The sequence below is a fragment of the Chelmon rostratus genome, chromosome 17 (genome assembly GCF_017976325.1).
Source record: "Chelmon rostratus isolate fCheRos1 chromosome 17, fCheRos1.pri, whole genome shotgun sequence".
Lineage (NCBI taxonomy): Eukaryota > Metazoa > Chordata > Actinopteri > Chaetodontiformes > Chaetodontidae > Chelmon > Chelmon rostratus.
In genome coordinates this window covers 15,577,632-15,597,980 of record NC_055674.1, presented here as the reverse complement: position 1 = coordinate 15,597,980, position 20,349 = coordinate 15,577,632, and the positions used below count along the sequence as shown (strand labels likewise).

The following is a 20,349-nucleotide window of genomic DNA, read 5'->3' as shown; positions in this document are numbered from 1 at the left end:
AGCCAACTCATCGGTACATGGCAGAGAATGGACAGAAATGATGGTATCATCTGCAAAGAGAGTAGTAGTAGTACCGTCATACCCGAGTGGGCACAAGTTCTTTTGGATTACAATGTTGAAGAGAAGAAGAAAAATGTAGTGTGGCTATGGCATCCCTTGGTGGATAACATAGTTGATAAATTATAATACAAACCCAGAGAGGAGTAAAGAGGAGAGAACACATTATTTCTTATATCAACTAAACATCTGACTCCAGACTGGGGATTTTTTTATACACCCGTCTATTGCTGAACTGGGCTGAGTTTAGGACACCACGTGGGGCCGGGTATGCACTAGTCTTATTGGCTGAGTAAGGCATCACATGCTCTTTATTGTACATGTCATTGGCTATCCGCCCGTCTCGTGAGCAGTATGAAGTGGTGGATTTAACAGATGAGCGGAGATTGTTCGCATCGTTGCGTGTTTTGACGGGGGGCGCTCCAAGGACCGCCGCAGGTGAGGCCACCGCCAGCTGTTTGTAAATATCAGAGGAGCTACGCCCATGGACCAGTCTGCTGCTGGTGTCATCCCTCAGCGAGTGGCTGAGGAAAGGGTTTTCCGAGCCATGGGCCGGGTACAGGGACTTGCTCCTCTTGCTCTCCTCCAGGTTGTGGTTAAACAGCATGGATTTGGAGCCGGTACCAAACAGTCTGCCGGAGTAGGGACGCATGCCGAAGAGGTTCGCATAGTGCGAGTCAGATGTGGAGTCCAGGAAGCGATCCTTCTCCTTGAGGCTGACGCTGCGCGCCGGTCGGCCCAGGTCTACATCCTTGGGCTTTTCTAGCATGATGTTGTCAAAGGAGTGCTGACGACTCAGCCTCAAGCGGTTTCTCTTTTGGACGTGCGGCCCATCCGTCTGTGGCCAGTACAGACCAAACATTTCGTCTGGTTGCTGCTGCTGTTGGTGGTGCATGGTGGGACTGACTAAGGGGTCTGTAAGAAGCTGGTCCTCAGTAATGTCATACAGGTTGGCTGTGTGGAGGCATGCTTCACACCGATTATAGGGTGAGCGTGTGGCAGAAGCTGAGGCAGATACAGTAGGGGTATACGGCCCTCCTGGTGGGTAGCTCGCGGTCACTTTGGACAAGCAGGAACGACAATGTGTCTGCTTGTAGCGATCAATGGACTCATGTGGGGACAGGGTAAGGTTTTTCTCCTTGACGCTGTAGTGTTTAGAGTAAGTTGGGTCTGGTAGAAGATCTGAGTCGGTGTGATGCAAAGGTGAAGAGTTCAGATGAATGATGGGCTGCTCACACTTCCTGTAGTTGTCACTGTGGTCAGAGTAGATTTCAGGATAATCCAAATCATCAGCAGCGAGGCCACGACTCTCGCGGTAGAGAACAGGGTCTGAGTGCAGGCTCAGCTCTCGGTCTGAGTCAATGGTGTAGATTTTCTCTCCTCCTCCTCCTCCTCTCCCGGTTTGGTTGGTTCCGCCGCTGACCTGCTTAGTCTTTAAGTAGGACAGCTCCACCTCACTGCAGTCCCTTGGGTATTTTGACGTCACCGATCTTTTTTTTAAGTTGTCCTTGGGCTTCAGGTGCTTGTTGTTTTCTGGGTCCTTGTAGGAGGCCGCCCTGCTGGAACAGTCGGAGATGTCAGAGTGGGCTGTGTCCTCAGGGAGGTAGCGCTGTGTCTTCATCGACATTCGCGGGTCTGGCATCAGCATGTCAGGCATCGGTGGGGGCCCAGGTGGCACAGAACGGAGCGTGTCCACTGACTTCTTCCACAGGGTCCGGGGCGGCTTGGCATTGGTCTGGACTGCATCAGCATTCACTGCAACTTCTACTGTGTTGGGATTGGCATCATTCAGGGTCAGAGGATGCTGGCCTCCCTGGAAGATATAGTTGTTAAGGTGATCTTTGTGGCGGTTCGCAAGATAAGACTGCAGGTCACCAGTGTCCCCATAGATCATATCTTTGGGAGCATAGCTTCGGTTATCAGCGTAGATGAAGTTGCCCTTCTCTGCCATCATGTCCATGATCATGGGGCCAGCTGAGTGCATGAACTCACGTTTGGGTGAGTTCATACGGGAGCCACTCAGGTTAGACATGTTGGTCATCTGTTTGGCCGATTTAATGAGCTTGAGCATTTTGTCTTGAGGGCTGAAGTCCAGATCTGTCTTTTTCTTCATGTCAATATGGACGCCATGGATGCAACTCCAGATTCCCTGCACGGTGATATATGGATGAACAAGTGGAAATGGAGGACGGAATGGGGAAAAGTCAAATGGAAAATTAAGAAGGGTGAAAGGAGAAAAGAATATCGAGAGAGGAGCGGGAGAGGGAAACGGATAGAATGGAGCGTGAGAGTGAGAATCAAACATAACATGGGATTGAGAGAGAAATGGAGAGACAAAGATTAATGATTATTTATCTAATCTAGCAAAACATATTTGTGCTCTGCATGTTTTACAGAATTTTATGGAATCGGCCATGACTCAGCAAATCACAGTACATTAAATCAACACAGACTTTTAGCACCATTGACACAAACTTGAGATAGTATCAAAGTAGGCTTTCCACAATTTTCAATTAAACATTAAGGTATGAATCATCTAAACAACCACGTGAGACTGATTCAAGAAGATGATGCAGTAAAAATAACACAATCATTTATAAAGAGGAAGGGATTAAGAATTAACATAAATGCACCAAGACGACAAAACACACATAGAACATTGTTAAACCAACCCCTGTCCATCATAACACAAGAAAATACGACTATACTTTCTGCACAACCGTAAGTTTTACAGTAAAAATGTACCAGTATCTTACAGTTAATAAAATTCATCCAGATAAAAAAACCTGAATCAACAATGTCCTGAAAACATGAGAAACTGGTCCCACCCATGTCTATGTAACACATTCTCTGAGAGGACGATGGTTGAAACTGCCATCACTACAACCAGTCTTTTCATTTGGACAACCAGTCAAACATCAGCTGCCCATATATTGCTTAAAAATGCAATAGAGCTCTCATTTTATGGCTCAAAGTACAAAAGCAAATTCCATAACTGAGATCCTCTTCCAGCTCACAAACACTGTACATCCTGAAAAAGTATTTATCACGTTAACAAATTCAGAGTGCTTTTTGGTTCAGCACACACTTCGTGGAGCTTATTAACACAAGATAGGCTATTAAGGATGTATTCTGCCCTAAATCACTCTCGAGAATAGCTTTGAAATAACAGCTTTTCTCAACAGCCTCACTTTTCCTTCTCTGAAAGTTTTTCCTCTCCTCGCCACCCCCCCCCCTGTTAACTTTGAAAACAGAGTCACACTCAAAAATAGTGCAGAGACACTGCAGTGCTTTTAGGGATGCACGTCCATGTCTTCTGTTCTCACACACAACAAGGGAGAACGCTGACCTTTTCACAGATAGAGAGGGAATGGATTGATTTAGCGTGGGTTGCCTTGATTTCACCCAAAAACATACTGCAAATTGGGATCTATTTTTGTCGATATTCAGGGCTGCCTCGTGATCCCCCCTCCCGTCTCCGTCCGCATCCTCCCCTCTCATCCTCCTTTGTGCAGCCCTCCCTCCTTCCCCCTTGTTTCACTCAGTTTCTTCGCTTAGCAGTAGCTCGCTTTCTCAGCATGTGTGTGTGTGTGCCATTTCTCTGCTCTGCTTTCTTATTCCGCTGATAGAAAATAGAACAAAGACGGGCCTGTCTGACCCCAATAATGCAGCATTAGTCCCCACTATAGTTGCAGTGCTTTGTTGCGCCATATAGCCTTGAACACGACCACCGTTAACAGTCAGGCCGACCCAGGTCCACATATTCACACAGCCACACACTCACATGTGCATACGCTCATTGGCCTGTTTTTGTGAGACGGCTATTGGGCCAAATTCAAGACCGCTGTTTCAAAGTGTGTGTTAAAATTTTAATTCTGTGTAGAGTCGCAGCAGGTTTGTGTTCTCCCAAACCACAAAACAGGCTAAAGAATGCTTGTAAAACATGGCTGCACATGCAAACATGCATCTCCTGTGCACAAACTGGTCCTTACCCGACTGATGGAGAAAAGAAGACCCGGCTTGCCGGTGCAGACCCCAGTGAAGCAGTATCTGAGCCTCCAGTAGAAGAGATGCTCGGAGACAAAGGTGATAAGAGAGAGCCCCATAGCAGTGGCCAGCATGTAGAAGACCCCAGCCATGTTGTCCACGTCCAGCTGGCTGGACATCACCTCGTTCTTCTCGTTGTGGCAAATACCCGTCAGCCACTGGGCTTCCAACTCCTCCATTTCACCTGGAAGGAACAGAGAGACTCAAATCCTTTACTGAATGTCTCACTGGGGCCTGAAAAAGCTGCGGACCAAGGAGTTTTATACAAGCTTATCCCCTGACATTACGTTATATGATGCTGAAATTTATGCATGTACGTAAAAACATCCAAGAAAAAATGCTGTGAAATTGTCTCTATTTGCACTTTACATTTTTTATTTACTTCAAATAAATTGTGATAACAGCTGCAAAGCTTTTTTTTTTTTTTTTTTTTTCATATTTTTCATATATTGGCATAATTCACATGGATCTTGGGTGACTTAACAATATCTACCTATAACTTGCAAAGGTTAAATGCTAATATATTTCTTTAATTGTGTGTTTTGTTTGTGGTTTAAAATAAATTTCTTTGGGCATCACCATCCACCGGCCTTCCCGTACCGTCCGTGTCGCCTGATAGAGCAAAGAGATTGTCTCTTTAGTGTAAATGAAAGAAAGGTAGACGGCAACAAAGACCTTATCTTTTCTCATTCCTCACTCCGTGTTCCTTCCCTCAGCTCCCCCTCCCTCCCTGGCTTCCTCTGTGACATTTGGCGCGTGGCTAATCCAATCTGTGTCATTCAGGGCTGGATAACTAAGGCTGCTAGTGAGGAAAGACAAATATCATGGTGGTGTTCAGCTGGATGTCTTCAGGGTGCAGACTCACTAAGACATCATTAACCCTTTGGGACAATTGAGGAGAATTTGTCTTTTGTAAGACTTGCAAATACACTGACAGATGCAGCCACGGTACATCTATGTTTAATATGATGTGCAAAGAATTGGCAACAAAAGAAAAAAAAGAAAAATGAGATCTTAGCTATCGACAGGTCACTTTCTCTCGTTTTTTTTAAATGCATCAGAGGGAAAAGCTGTGGGGAGCTGCGACTGCCTGCACTGTTGCCCCGACTCCAGGGGGAAAGTATTGCTGAAATTCAAATTTTGTTCTCTTTTCAACAGTCAGACGGCTCAAGCAATAGTCTGGTGACCAGTCAGCTGGAACACAGGAACAGAAGTATCTACAAGTCTCATCTACACTTTCAGGGCTTTTAAAAATTATTTAGTTTGAGGCAAAAAATAAAAAAAATAAATAAAGACGTGTGAGTGCAGCAACAAAACTTTTTGAGATTCTGTCCTGAACACAAAATCCATTCCAGTTCAGGACAGTCATTTAATGGAAGTTTCTTCAGAAAGCTTATCTGCACTTTGAAATAACTCATAAATGCTCGAGCACAAATACCGTCAAAAGTTGTGAATTTTGACTTTTCCTGCTGCTCAAAGATAAATAATGTGAACAGGATGGAACTGAAACTAGGCTTAAACAGGCAGAAAGGTACAGGTACTGCAGGTTACACAGCAAATCATTATATGGACGTCTTGTGAAATTTTTTTAATCCTAAAAGAGCAAATGTGAGCTGTAGCAGGCTCAGCCATGTCTGGGTCAGACCATGTGTTTCCAGACGGGCTTCACCTCCCTCCACTCCTCCCTGAGCGCATCTTCTCTCTGTCTTCTCTCTGTCCGTGAGAGGCCATATGCTCTCCACCCACATTGTGTCTATCTGATCAAGCAGCATCTGCCAAGACATGGAGTCACTGTCATCTATCAAGGACCTGCTCTCCTCTCACTCCCAATCTCTCCCTCTCTCCCTCCACCTGACACACTCTCCTGCCTCGCCGTCCTCTCGTCTCTCGTCCCTCGCTCCCTGCCTCGTCCTCTCTTTCACCTCTCTTTTGCCATCACACACGCTCACTGTCTCCATTTTTTTTCGCTTTCTCCGGCCGTCTGTTTCCCCTCTCTCCTCCTCTGTCACACTCTCTCCTTCCCTCGCCATCTCTCATCTCATCTTCTCTCCTCACCTTTCTTTCCCTTTGCGACTTTTATCCCACTTTTATCACTGAAGTTAATAGCATGGTGCACAGATTTTAAACATCTTCAGTGTATGTTTGCAGCGAATGACTCTGGTAAAGAGCTACAAGAATAAAACGACTCAGTGGGATAAATAATAGGGAGAAGAAAGCAAAACAAAACAAAAACACAAGGTCTGATCTTTGTCAAAAAGTATCCAGCCATGAAATACGATGGTGCGGCCTGCATGCTCTGCAGCCCTGATAAGATTCAGTTAGAGAGGATTATTATGACACCAATGTTCATTTAATCAACTTCAGTGCACTTAATGTGAGTGGCTGTGAACACTTGCATCAGCAAAACGCTTTCGATGTAAAATGTAAATGAATCTGTCACTAAAAGCTCAAGCTGCCTTGCCTTCACTCTGTTTTGCAGTGGGAAAATTGTTTATGTAAGAACTTCTGAGGCTACTGTAATAAAGGAATGTGGTGATTCAGATAGAGTAATGCATACACACACACACACACACACACACACACACACACACAGATCTGGTGCTGCAGAGAGGAATATATTAGAATAACTTACACACTCTGCCCTCTGTTTAGAGCAGCCTTTTGTGTCCAGAATAACATCAAAGGACTATTTATACTTCACTGCTTTCCCTTTGTGCTGTCAGCAGACAAGGCAGTAGAGATGTGTGCATGTGTGTGTGAGACAGAGTGTATGTGTACGTGCGCATGAATTACAATGTTGGCGAGGAACAACGTAACCTTTTGCCTATGTGGTTAGTGTTATGCACTTTGAATTTGTATATCAGAACGCTGGCAGGAGGACGATCCTCACCATCTCCGATGATGGCCAGGATGGCCAGATCCACCTGTCGTTTCCAGTAGGAGCCTTTCTGTAGAGCGATGCCGTAACCAGTGGTGGCAAAGATGTACCTGAACACAGGCACGGCCAAACACAAACACGCACACACGGACAGAGAAAACACAAATGTTAACCTTTAAACAAATATTTTCACCTTTATTTCTCCAGATGGCGTCAGCGTGATAAAAAACATCTTTAAAGAGAGAGGTCATGCATCACGATATAACACTGGCTGCTTTAATCATTCCTCCACTCAAACACATCCCTTCTTTAAAGCATGTAAGTCAAACTTTAGTTATATAGCGCCTTTCTTAAAAACCGCATTCGAGGAAAAATATACAAAATACATAGAAACGGAAAGCAGACACCACCCGCAGCACAGCCCTGAGTTGACAGAAACGCCGTCCTAAAGAAGAGGCTTTTAAATGTTGTTCAAAACAGTCAACCGACTCAGCTGATCTTATTTGGTGGCGGGAGATTGTTCCAAAGTCCCAGTGTTATGCCAGGATAGCTAAAAAGCAGTTGCCTTTGGTTTTCAGTCTGGCACGTGGTACAGGGAGAGATGGGGAACAAGCCATATGAGGCTTCAGCTGGCTGTGGTAGACAAATCGAGGATGTATCAGGCAACGTTAATTAAGTTTAGCACAGAATTCCCTCTCTGTGTCACTATCCTGCTGCTGCAGCTCAGCAAGGGACCACCGTGAAAGAGACACAAAGAAGGAATTTTGTAGTAAAAAGACTGAAACTTTGGCAGATGTCGACCTGATTTGTGAAAGTCAAACTGTTGAAGCATCATATTATCTTCAGCTGAGCTTTAGTGACCCGTCACTGACATTGTTTTAGAACCAGCAACTTTCTGGAGTCCCTCCGCTGGCGTCTGGGTGACAGGTCCAGACCAAGGAATAATTTTTTTAGTTTGTTTAGTTAGATTCGATTAAACAAACGAGATACATTGTGCTAATTTGTTAGCTTTAGAGGATGTGGTAAGATAATTTTGTTGTGATATACGAGTACTGATATTCAAAATGTTGAGTGCAGTGTGTAAGCATTCTTTTTATGGTTACAGGCTCTCTCTCTAACCCCCTACACTCCTGTTTTGAGTGTATTACATTTGCCAAAAAAGAGACAAAACACAGGGGAAAAAAAGTTAAATATGTGTTTGACCGATTTTTTTTTTCCACATTTTATATCGTGCTAAAATCATTATTGTGAATTATTTTGGCCACGATGACTGTGCAGCAAAAATCTAAAATCACAACAGCCCTAATTTGAACAGGGCTGAGCTAGCTGTTCGCCCCTGTGGTCAGTCTTTGTGCTAAGCTAAGTTAGCTGCCTGCTGGTGGAAGCTCCAAAGTCACTGTCTAAACGCGAGGCTGGTAATCTTCTCGTCCAACTCTCAGCAAGAACACAGATAAGCAGATCTCCCAGGACATCAAGCTTTTCCTTGAAGACATTTTATGTGTAATTAAGCAGTTTCAAAATCCATCTGGTTCATCGAGGGAAAAGTAGTCTTCAAATCTTTCAAATCTGTTTTACTAAAGCCACAATGTCAAAACACTGCACTGAAAATCTTACTTCAGTAAAAGTATAAATAAAAAAAGCAGCAAATCTGGAAACATGAAATGTTTGTACATGAAAAATGACTTTCTATATGTTTTGTGTGCACAAATCTTAATTTCTACAGTAACTAGTAACTAAACGGTCAGATAAATGTAGTGGAGTAAAGTGGTATGAGGAGAAAATACTTTACAACCATAAACATACATTTCTAAAACTCTTTCCACAACTTTACACAATAGTTTGGACCAAAATATGGTGGGATCAGACAACAAAACGAGGAAAATCCACAGCAAAAGTGTCTTTTTAAAGACTTAAAGCTTTAGTTACCCGCTGCCAATCGTCACCAGCTTACATCCCTCGTCTCTGCCGGCCATGTAGTTCAACACTGCTGCATCGTAGATGAAGGCGTCCAGTTTACTGCAAAAGAGGAGAAAAACGAACAGAGGGAAGAGACAGAAGAAAACAGATAGAGGGAGAGTATGAAGACAGAGCGTGAGGGCTTTCATGTTTTAGTTCAAGAGAGCGAGCGAGAAGTGCACAGGAGGAGACAGAAAGCAGGAGAGGGGCCGTATTTTTCAGAATGCGATGTTTGCGGATCAATTCGAAAGTGTTAAATCATCTCCAATAGGACTGCAATCCAGGCGTAACCAAACACACAGAGGACACGGCGGGGAGTGGCTGCGGTTCAATACAGCACGCCTCACTGGTGATAGGACCTTGGAGGCACATGGACGACCTAAACAAACTTTAGACAGACACAAACATTTACACTGTCTCTCTCGATGTCTCTCTGTTTCTGTCCCTGTTCAACACACACACACTCACACGCACACATTCACACACACACACACACACACACACACACACACACACACACACACACACAAATAAGCAGGCTGCGAAGTGGAACGTACAAACGAAAATATCCCAGACTCAGACTGACATTTTCAATGTAACTGATGCCATCACTTACCGCTGCTCTCTCACTCTCTCTCTCACACACTCTCTCACTCACACACACACACACACACACCAGCACATACAAACACACAGAGAGCCCTGCTAATAGTGCGGTGACTGGCTGGCATTTACTGAATGTCAGATCCAGCCCTCTAACGGAGGCTCACAGCCGATAGTTCAGCTGTGTAATTAGCTTAACCCAGCACTGGCTCCGTCCACACGCAGGCTGTGTGTCCAAACATGTAGGAGACCAGCCGGCCTGTGTGTGTGTGTGTATGTGTGTGTGCACGCTCCAGTATGACTGTGCACGTGTGGCCGTGCGCTGATGCACGTCTGCGAGCGCAGGCTTGTGCGTGCGTGTTTGTAAACGGCAGCCAGACGTACTGTGGCTCTGATGGCTTGGGGAGGGATTCAGCCATCATGATCTGTCACACCTTTATTGGGGTGAATAAAATGTAGCATTGCAGATTTTCTTGCCACTTTCCATCTATACCTTTGAATGTAATATTAAACATGGCAAATGGCCATTTGGTGTGACTCGAAATCTCATTCGACACCACTACAGGGAAACTCTTCACACAGTACATAGCCTGTCAGTTGAACTGTTCAACAAGTAGCATCTGGACCCCAAATAAATGATTTCAGCAGAACTGCATTATGAATCCTGATCTAAAATAACTTCAGTAAGTCACAAATTGTGATGTGTTTTCATGGCGTAACACTTTCTCCACCTGGAAACTTTTTGAAAGGCTTTCCATGGCACTGAATGTGTAAAGTCACCCCAAAACAGACTGTTTCCAAGCCTAGACTTCAGTTAAAACATGCGAGGCTGTCTTCGGACTGACAACAGCACTGCGTCATAAAAACACAAGGGGCTGCGCTGGTGTGACGACGGGCTACCAGAGAGAAAATGAAATGCAAACAGTTCAGGTTGAGGGCGCATGAGATGCCAAGGCTCTCTGCCTTGAACCTCTGGAAAAGTTAACACAACAGTAATGGCTCCCCTGCACTCATACTTGCATGTTAAAAATGTGAGTTTGTACAGCGCTGCAGCGTTCATGGTGCAGGGGATTCTACCTGCACTGTGCTTTTTGCATGCATGCTTTTTGCTTGTTTTTCTGCCACAGCCCTTTGTATCAGGATCCCCGCTGTGCCAACACAGGGATCTCACTGAAAATGAAAGAAGAGGCCTGTGTTTGCCTTGCTTCTCATGTCAGCCTGGGCACCAAACCCTGCTGGCACTGTGCAATATTTCTGCAAAGATACGAATGAAACAGTTCGACGCATTTAACATGATTAATGGGTATTTACCACACATACACATATGAAGAAGCCTAAACTTTGCTCACACTGTGAGTCATTTAGGTCCTGAAATGTAATCAAATCAACTCCCCTGTGCATAGTTTGGGTTCTTTTTTTTGGTTCTTGTGGCTGTGACAGATTTTGCATGTAAAGCCTGTCAGCATTATGTGTGATCAGAGCTAATCCAGCCATCGAGCCTCAAACAGCTGAACGCTGCAGTGTTGCTCATCTGCTAATACCACGGAATAGAATTATCAATGAGGGTATTACTGACTGCACACACCTGCAGCTAGCTGTCTGTGTACAGAGATATGTATATGAGTCTCTGAGCATTTTGCTTGTGTGAATGTAGTTTTTAATTTACTTACTTTACATACACATATATACATAATATGTGTGTGTGTGTGTTTACCACTGTGCTCTATGTTAATACAATCGCACAGGTGTGAGCGACTGAGAGCATTATAGATGCTGGAGTCACGTAAGCTGTCTTTACATGTTTACATCTGGTTTACTTATGATTTATGTATGAGAGAGAATGAGCTGAAAGACATAACTGCACACAAGTCATGAATCATGAATGATATCATCACATTTGTGTGCATGTGTGTGTGTGTGAGTGTGGATTCTTCCCCCCTCCCTCTCTGTGAGGCAGCCTGTCCTTCAAGCTGAGAACTCTGATTGGATACCACCCCATAGCCATTAACGAATCAGAAATAACTCGTATCACCTCATTACCTCAGGTTCTTTCCATTTCCTTCTCTTCTTCCCTGCCATCTCTCCATTCCTTCATGTTCCTTTCCCCCTAAATTGCACCTTTTTCCCTTCCTCCCTTGCCCTCCATTTTTCATTCCATTACCACCTTCTTCTTCCCTGATCTTGTGGCCCTTTCCTCCTGCCCTGCATCCTTCCCCTTCCATCATTTCCTCCAACCAGTTTTTTTTTGCCCTTGGCCTCCTACCCCGACTCCTTTCCTCTTTTTCCCATGTGATGGTTTGATGAGAGTCACCCCTCTGCCTCTCTTCCTTCTTTTCCTTTTCACTGTCCATCAAACCCCCTGAAATTGCTCCGCACTTCAAATCTGTCTTTGGTTAGCTTTGTGATAAAGTATACTGGCAACAAAAGATTTGAGAGAGCACAAAGCAAATTCTGAGCGCTACACAGTCTGCATGGAGAGCTCACAGGCGTGGATTCATGAGGGCAGAATCAGAGCGTGCAGTCCCAGTCATGGCCACGCTTGTTCCTCAATCTACTCTCTCAGTTTTCTCCAGCTGTTTTGGCATCTTGCCAACCACTTTTGACGAGTGAGCTGCAACAGGACGCACCCATAACTGGTCCTCTAAAAGATGCGAATGGCCAGCATATGATTATGGAGGATAGCATGTGACACTTTAGATTCTAGCTATCCAACTCATCCACTTATGTCACCTCACTCACACTGTCTGATTTGCAGCTATTCTGAAAATGCTGTCATTCTGAATACCCACAGCCCATAATAATCTATACATTCTTCTTCTTCTTTACTTCTCCTTCTTCTTCTTCGTTTGGACTGTTTTTTTAATCCAACATGGAGTCAGATCACCTCATGACCACCTAACCACCACAAACCAGCTTTTACTTTGAAAGCAGAAGGAAGGGTGTAGCAGGATGACCCTTCACCTCCATCATATTGAACAGCTCATGCTCTGCTCTCAGATCGAGTTTGAATCTCTACGCGTGATTCAAATGTATTGACACAATTCAAATCAAATCATCCGTTACGCTCTCTCACGCGCAAATCTGATTCTGCATGCCCGTGCACTCGTTAATCTTGACCCGTAGACTGAGTAACGCTCCAATTTGTTATTTGCTATCTCGAATCTTTTGCCATCTATATACTTACTGCACAGCACCACCAGTCCCATTATAGAGGCCAGCGCTAAAAATAGCTCCTGCTGCTCCCACTGAGGAAGCCCATTCATCCCCAGGCTCAGAGGAGCTGTCACACACGCACGCACGCACACACACACATGCACACACACACACACACACACACACACAGTACACACACGTTGACAAGTGAATATTTTGTATTTGTGAAATTAGTATTTGATCACAGATCAGTTACCCCGTTTTCAGGCTGACAAGTGCGTCCTGCACTCCAGTTTGATGATACTTCACCATGTACTGGTGCATGGCGGGATAGTTCTTCCTGATGTTCCTCTCTGTGGAGCCGTTTGGAACCGTCCCAAAGCGGAACGGAGGCGAGTATGCGTATGGGTTCTGAAACTGAAGGAGAGAAGAAAGAGGAGCGATGGAGGGGAAAGAAGGAGAGATGGAAAAAAGAGGGGATAGCAGAGGATAAAGAGAACATAAACACAAAGAGAAACTGTGAGTGGAAAAATGTTCTCCAAAACAAAACTTCATTAGTTTCACTGTGGTTAATTTGAGAATGAATGTCATCAGCATAAGACACATCTTAAAAGGACCCTGTGTTGTAAAAATGGTCTAGTCTGGTAAGTTAAAACTCCAGATATTGCATCAATGTCCACCTTGTGATATTGCAGGAAATGAAAAGTATTATGCTACATTTTGCCACATCAAACTAGAGTCTAGAAAAGCTGAATTTAAGGAGTTTTACTCAATTTAAAAAAAAAATGTCCAAAAGGCTGCACAGCGTCACCCATCTATTAGCGGCTGTACGTCCATGAGCAGCTAAACTGTCAGTGCTTGTAGTTTGTCTCAGTCCTATAACCCCAGTGCTTTCATTGCACGTTGTAATATTTGGTCAGAGCTCACAGATTCCTCCGGCCGAACACTGAACACTAAACACATGCTTCATTCCTGCAGCGACAGAACAGGCTGACTGTTTTGGACCATTGTTAGCATCTATCCTCTGCTCTCAGCCTTCACACGTCTTTCTAACCTCCCTTTATGTTAGGCCCCTCTTTCCCCAGTTATATTATCTATTTATCTATTGTATTTAATCTGTTTGATATACAATATTAACCAAACATTGCCTCTGCTAGATCAGCAGTTCAGAGGCCACTTCCTTCCTCACTTTCTCTCTTTTTTCCTTCCTCTAACCGAATATCTTTTCTTTTTTTCAAAATCCTCCCATCATTCCTCTCCATCTCCCTCTTCCCCCCTCTGTGTCTCTCTCAGGTATAATCTAGTCAGTGCACAGGTCAAGGGTTTTGTAGTAGTGTGCTTCACGCTGTGGTAACAACCTACCCTGAAGCACTGCAGTAACAATCTGCCCTCGGTGCCAGAAACAGATGAACCCTATCAATTAGAAGTGTGTGTTATGAGCTCCACTCTTAACGGCACACTGTGTGTGTGTGTGTAGTGCTGAAGAGTGGTTTCACTGCATATTACTAAAACAGTTCTGTAAAATAATGTTCTGTGACATGTTCATTCAGCTACATGTCTGTTTTGCTCCAGTTCTTCATACGACACAATAGTGACTCAACCCAGAGAGAGACATTATTTGCATAATATAGCAAATAAAGCATCGGTGTCTGTTAAACATCTGCAAAATTCATCTGTATGCTGATGCTGTGAACTCCATGCATCATAAATGCATCTATGTAAATATTTATACTGTAGATATAGATGAATATTGTATGTCTGCCTCCACGTGTGCCTCTCAATTGTGTAAGCAGGTCAGGGTGTGTTTGATTAGTCAAACTGTGGCATGCGTGTGCGTGTTGCGTGAATGTGTTACTCTTGATGTCAGGCAGCGTGTGCGTCAGCATCACAAGCGCCGACCCTAAGGAGACGCTCTCTCCTCATGCCGTCCTGTTGTTTGTCTCTTTTCCCGTCATCTTCCCCCCACCTTAGTGGCTCTTTTAAGGTGGAGCAGAAGCTTTAAGGTCAGAAGAGGGCACGTATGAACGCTGGTTCAAATCTCCGGGCCGACTGGGGAAATGCAGATCGGGAAGGAGCTCTTCTCTTGCTGGATAATTACCAGTGAAGGGCTTTTGAGAACTGCAGCAGCTGCTGCTAATGAAAGCTTGATGCAGAGATGATGAGAAAATGAAAGAGCAGAGGCGGAGGAGGATCTGTGTTTCAGACAGGTGGAGATAAGAGGACTCACTGCCCTGCTACAGTGCACGGCCATCAGGCATCAGAAATGCACCCTCACAACATCACAACGCAGATATTCAGATTTTGTTCACGTATGATTGAAATAAGATCTCGCTTTATGTTATTTGAATTTTTGCACTTTTAGGTCAAAATTTCCAATTACTACAGGGGATGATTTTACATTTTATTTTAATTTTACTCATATTTTTACACATAAATTTCAATTAATCAGTGTGAGAAAGCCTTTGTGGTTGTCAAGTGGCCCCTCTTGGATAATGCTGTAATGTATATTTGCCTCAGCTCCTCTCCAACTGTCTATCCAACTCTCCTGTTTTGTCCCATATCTCTTTTGTTCCTCTTCCTTTGTTCTGCTCCTCTCCTGTTACACTCTCTATCTCCTTATTATGCAAGTTCTGCTGTTATATAAGCAAAGGACTCCCTTTTGTATGAGTGCATGTGTGTGTGTGTGTGTGTGTGTAGCAGGGTCTCGAGACTCTTCATTTAAATGCTCCGGTCTGCCTATCCACCTTCTCACATGCCACACGTTTTTTTCTACATGCTACTGAATCTCTCTTAAAGCAAGGAATCATAAGGTCCACATGTATATTTCAATTATTATTGTGGTGCTAAGGAGCATTATTAAGGTGTCACTGCAAACTGTCAACTTGTCAATCAGCTTATAGACTTTCCCTCAACTTTCTTTTTCCTTTGTATTTTCTCAAACTTTGAAGGTGCTCTCTGAATCTGAGAGCGGTTTAAGAATGGTCCATTAAAAGCAATCCTAATATTCATCCAAGCGCAGTGGCAGCAATGCACTTTTCAGCATGTTTGTATGTGTTTGGACAGGTCCGTCTGCTCTCAAGGGCACTTGCACCCAGGAGTGCTTGCCATTGATTTCATGTAATTTTGGTGCACCGCTCACATAGAAGATGCATTTAGCACTGAAAGAAATCATACTGTGGCTGGATGATTCAGCTAATATAACAAGGTGATACTGGTGATAACAAACAGCTGAAAACATTTTATGAGTAGGTTCATTCCTGTTTATAATATATGGTCAAAATACTTTTTCCAGAGGAGGAATGTTTGCACATAGTTGGGATTTAATGTCGAGACTACACACTATTTTTTTTTTTCACATCTCATCTAACGTGCATGTTGTGAAACCTGGTTACCGCTGTTTTTATGTCACCATGACAAACTGCTCCAACGCCAGCACAGCACTTGTTCACTGAAATTTGAATTCCTAAAGTCTGTGCACAGAAAACATGCTCCGCTATCAGCCGCTGAGAAGCAGCATGTCCTCTTCAGCAAGCAGAGACAAATAAGCCAGCATTGTAAAGACAAATCCCTTGTGGTTGCACAGCCCAGAATGCCACAGACCTGGAAACTGACTGCCCCCCCGGATTGTGCATGAGACAGCCTGCTTGGGAGACGGTTGCAAACAGCTCAGCGCACATTGATTACTCCCTCTTCATCAAAGATGAAATAAATAAATAAATAAAAACTGCTCTTCCTGTCACCACTGGCTGATATGGATGAACAAACATCACAGTTTTGGCAATTTCATGGGCAAAGTGAAAGAAAAGTGTTTAAGCTACCAGCCCTCTGAGCACTTCAGATGACAGTAGACCTGCCTAAGGAGGGCGAATGTTCTCAGTGTCTTCTAATGTTTTCAGACTCCACGATCACAGCTAAAACCACCGTTCGTGTTCCCCTCTGAGCCGCCCATGCAGTTAGTGTATCATTGTAGCAGAACCACATATTTACCAGCAATTTGTTTTATTGTACATCTCCACAGGTGGCACACAAAGCTGCTGCATCTCCCCTGGTAAGTCACTGAAGCAGCGCATTTGCATTTTTTCCATTTGCCATTTGCACAGACATTTTTGGTGGTCCCCATTGCTGGTTTACACAGGAGAGCACCACAATTTAGCATGCATTAAGCAAACGATGTGTGTTACTGAATAAAATGACACTGTGTGATATAAAAAGGTTGCTAAGCCTGATTCAGGACCTCTGAATGTGTGCTGTTGGGGCGTCTCTAGTTTGTAGACTTGGTTGGGCATTAATTGCAAGTAGTAGCGCACGTGTAAAAGTATTCTTAAGCAAGACATTGAACTCTCCTTTGGTTCCAGTGAATGTGAACAATATAAAGTAACTGGAAAAAAAGGTCTGCTGAATGTCTTCAAAAAGGCTAGGCTTACAATCAGATGATGGGATGTCTATGGTGCCCCTGTGCCTGCTGCTGAATATGTAAACAGGCAACTGTTTCCCAACATGTTAGCCATTAAACCTTGATAGGCTGATGTAGTCTCAGGCTTCTTTACTGTGAGCTTGCTTCAAAGCCCTTCTGAACCATCGTGGTCCAGAATCAGTAACGACAGTCCTAAGAAGACTTTGTCAGTGGGGAATTTTCTTCCTCATTTTACTAGAAACAGAAGGCTCAATGTCTGGCCTCGCTCAGCATATCTGTCTGAATGGCCGTTTACCCTTTCTGTCTGGTCCCTTTCTTCCCTGACCCTCTCTGTCTTTCCATATCTCTTTACTTTCTCCCTCCTCATGCCATTCCTTTCTCCCTACCTCAGCCATCAGCCTGGCCCATATCTGTCCGCCTGTTGTCTTGTACCATCTTGTGCGTCTTGGCCTCTCGCTATTCCTCAGTCGCCCGGCTGCCAGTTGCTTTACCCCTTATTCCATCCCTCCCTCCCTCTCTCCATCTGTATCTTGTCAAAACTCTCTAAATCAGTCTCAAATGCTCTCTCCTCCACAGCATCTCCCATTACATCCATCTCTCTCTCCCCACGAACTCTCTAACCTTTTGTCTCGCTTTTCTTTTCTATTTCTCTACATTTGCCTTGACCTTTTCCTTTAATCTTCCAGCCCTTCCTCCCCCTCCTGCATGGCCACATTTTCCTCTTATATGTCACTTTGCTCTTATTCCCTTTCTTATGGGTATATGGTTACATTTCAGTGCATGTTATCACAATTGTACCTGTGTAATCATTGACATACATCACCCAGCAGTGGTCTTCTTGATCGTTTTGCTCACAAAAATCCCATCTGAAGCAGCAGAGCTCTGTGAAACAGTACTACAGCTAATTTGGAGGAAGAACCACATTTAAGATTAGAAAATGTGAACATGTCTGTGTGGCTGTGTGTGGACTATTTCAATTTTTAAAATGGATTTTCTGCTTCCTATGCTGTGCCAGATGCTACCAGCATGTAATTACATGTCGCGTGAACGTGAATTGCTTGATTAAATGACAGATATTAACTGGTGTCATGCATAAACAGCATTTATTCTATGCATGACACATTTACACGTCTAATTAGGGCTGCAGCAATGCCAATTGTGTTATTTTAGGGTCCAACTTTGTTACTTATAGCTGAAAAATCCCAAAATGTTGCATTTACGACTGTAAAACTTGCAAGTTTGAGCCTTTGAGGAGCATGTGAAGGTTGACGGATTCCTCCAGCATGAAACTGTAGAGTGAGTAGAGCTTTAAAAGGAGACCAAAGGTGTGCACTCTTGAAAATGAACACAGCAGGACTATTTTTTTTTTTTTTTGCCAACATTTAACATGCCTAGTGTAAAAACTTTGGGGCAAACACACCACCATCCAGCCAGTCAAGCCACTGAACTACCTCTCCCGTTTGCTGTCCATTACCTTGTTGTCGGAGAGACCGGTGACTTGGTCGACGAACTCCTCCTGGATCATGAAGGCAGCCAGGTTGGCAGTGTAGGAGGCCAGGAAGATGACAGCGAAGAAGGCCCACACAGACACTATGAACTTACTGGTGGTTCCTTTTGGGTTTTGCACCGGCACAGAGTTGTTGAAGACCAGACCCCACAGCAGCCACACGGCCTTGCCCATGGTGAAGGAAGGGCCATGAGGGTCTGAAAGAGGGGACAGCGGAGCGAGAGGCAGGTGGTTTAGAGGAAGATGAGACTTCACAAATTTCATATAAGAATACCAGGATATACCAGCGTTTGCAGTGTAACATGCAGGGCTGATCAACTGCGGCCTTCTGTCTGTGCATGCTCACCTTTCCCCTGCGCCAGGTTTCTGTTAAAACCAAGAGGACTGATGTACTCAAACATGAAGACAGCCATTGCAGTCACCAGTAGGAGCATCACAAACATCATCACCCACACTGATGCACTGAATGGCTCTGAGAGAGAGGAAAGGAAGAAGAAGACCGAGATTAAGCACTGACACGTGTTGGATTAAATTTTCATATGTTAGACATCACTGTTTTCTGATTCATGCTCGCTCGCTTTCTGCCTTTCAATGAACTGAATGAATTAATCAATCATGTGCGCGCACACACACACACACACACTGAGGAAGGAACTGAATAACAAGCTGACTCCTGCATGTTCATAGACCCCCTACATACCCCCGCCACCACATACACACTTGTATATACACGGACACACCTCCCCCTGTATTTGACAGTGTGAGGAGGCGTACAGTATAGGAAGCCCTGGTGTCAGCACTCCTGTCCTCCCTCTGAGCTCACAACACTACTGCAGAGATTAAACCCTGCTCTAATGTATGGGAGAGCCCTGCTGGCACGGGGCCTTGCACTGTGTATGTGTGTGTGTGTGTGTGAGTGTGTGTGTGTGCTGGCACGCAGCCATTACAGGGTTTTCCTGCTAAGACCTTATAATTGCCACTTTCACAGCGGTAAGTGCATGCTACATACATGTCAGTGTGTATACCTGCATGTGTGCCTTTGTGGCTGTGTGTGTTTCTCTGCAGCTTCATGCAATCTTGCTGACTGTTTGCACTTGTGCGTGTGTGTGTGTGTGTGTGTGTGTGTGTATGTGTGTGAGAGTAAGTGGCTGCATTTAAGTACATGCAGGAACTTGGGTGGCGATGCTGAAGCGCTACGCATCGAATGAACGTGACTGAGCCGCCATAACAGGGATATCCATGGTCTCTCGGGTTAAAATCCTGTGGTTAAGCCCTTCTCAGGTAAGTGCGAGTCATTGTGGCAGGAAGCAGGAGTTGAGCTAAATCCCTCCGATGAGAGAGCAAGTATTGACAGCTGTGTAACAGAGCTGAATTGTGTTGTCAGCTCTGTATCTCAGGGAACACACACATACACACCCAAAACAAATATCATTCTACACTCACACAAACCGAAAAAGCAAACAAGACTGATCTTCCTCTCCCTCTCTCCTGGGTCCACCGCCAAAGCAACAGTTATTCGGTGATAGTTACCGAGAAAGGCTGACGGGGAGACGGTTCCGTTGCTACGGGAGACCATGACGCTGATCCCGGTTTCCACGAACGGGACGGAGAAATCGATGACCTCAGAACGCTCCTCATTGATCGTCAGAGATCCGACGGCCATGACGGCTTTCTTATAGACCACCTTCAGAGGGCGGAGGAGAGGGAGGGACGCAGGGTTAAAGGCAGGAAGGA

The 20,349-nt window shown here is 44.5% G+C and overlaps 1 protein-coding gene across 1 annotated transcript in view; it reads right to left on the bottom strand.

Moving 5' to 3' along the window:
- Positions 1 to 238: 238 nt before the first annotated feature.
- grin2aa (glutamate receptor, ionotropic, N-methyl D-aspartate 2A, a) overlaps positions 239 to 20,349 on the bottom strand; it is a 125,729-nt gene continuing 105,618 nt past the window's right edge. The window contains exons 7-14 of the mRNA XM_041956538.1: positions 20,146 to 20,299; positions 18,962 to 19,087; positions 18,583 to 18,812; positions 12,951 to 13,111; positions 8,909 to 8,998; positions 6,995 to 7,092; positions 4,050 to 4,288; positions 239 to 2,206 (exon numbers count right to left, since the gene is read on the bottom strand). Of these exons, the coding sequence (XP_041812472.1) occupies positions 239 to 2,206; positions 4,050 to 4,288; positions 6,995 to 7,092; positions 8,909 to 8,998; positions 12,951 to 13,111; positions 18,583 to 18,812; positions 18,962 to 19,087; positions 20,146 to 20,299 (3,066 nt within the window). The remainder of the gene's footprint in view (positions 2,207 to 4,049; positions 4,289 to 6,994; positions 7,093 to 8,908; positions 8,999 to 12,950; positions 13,112 to 18,582; positions 18,813 to 18,961; positions 19,088 to 20,145; positions 20,300 to 20,349) is intronic.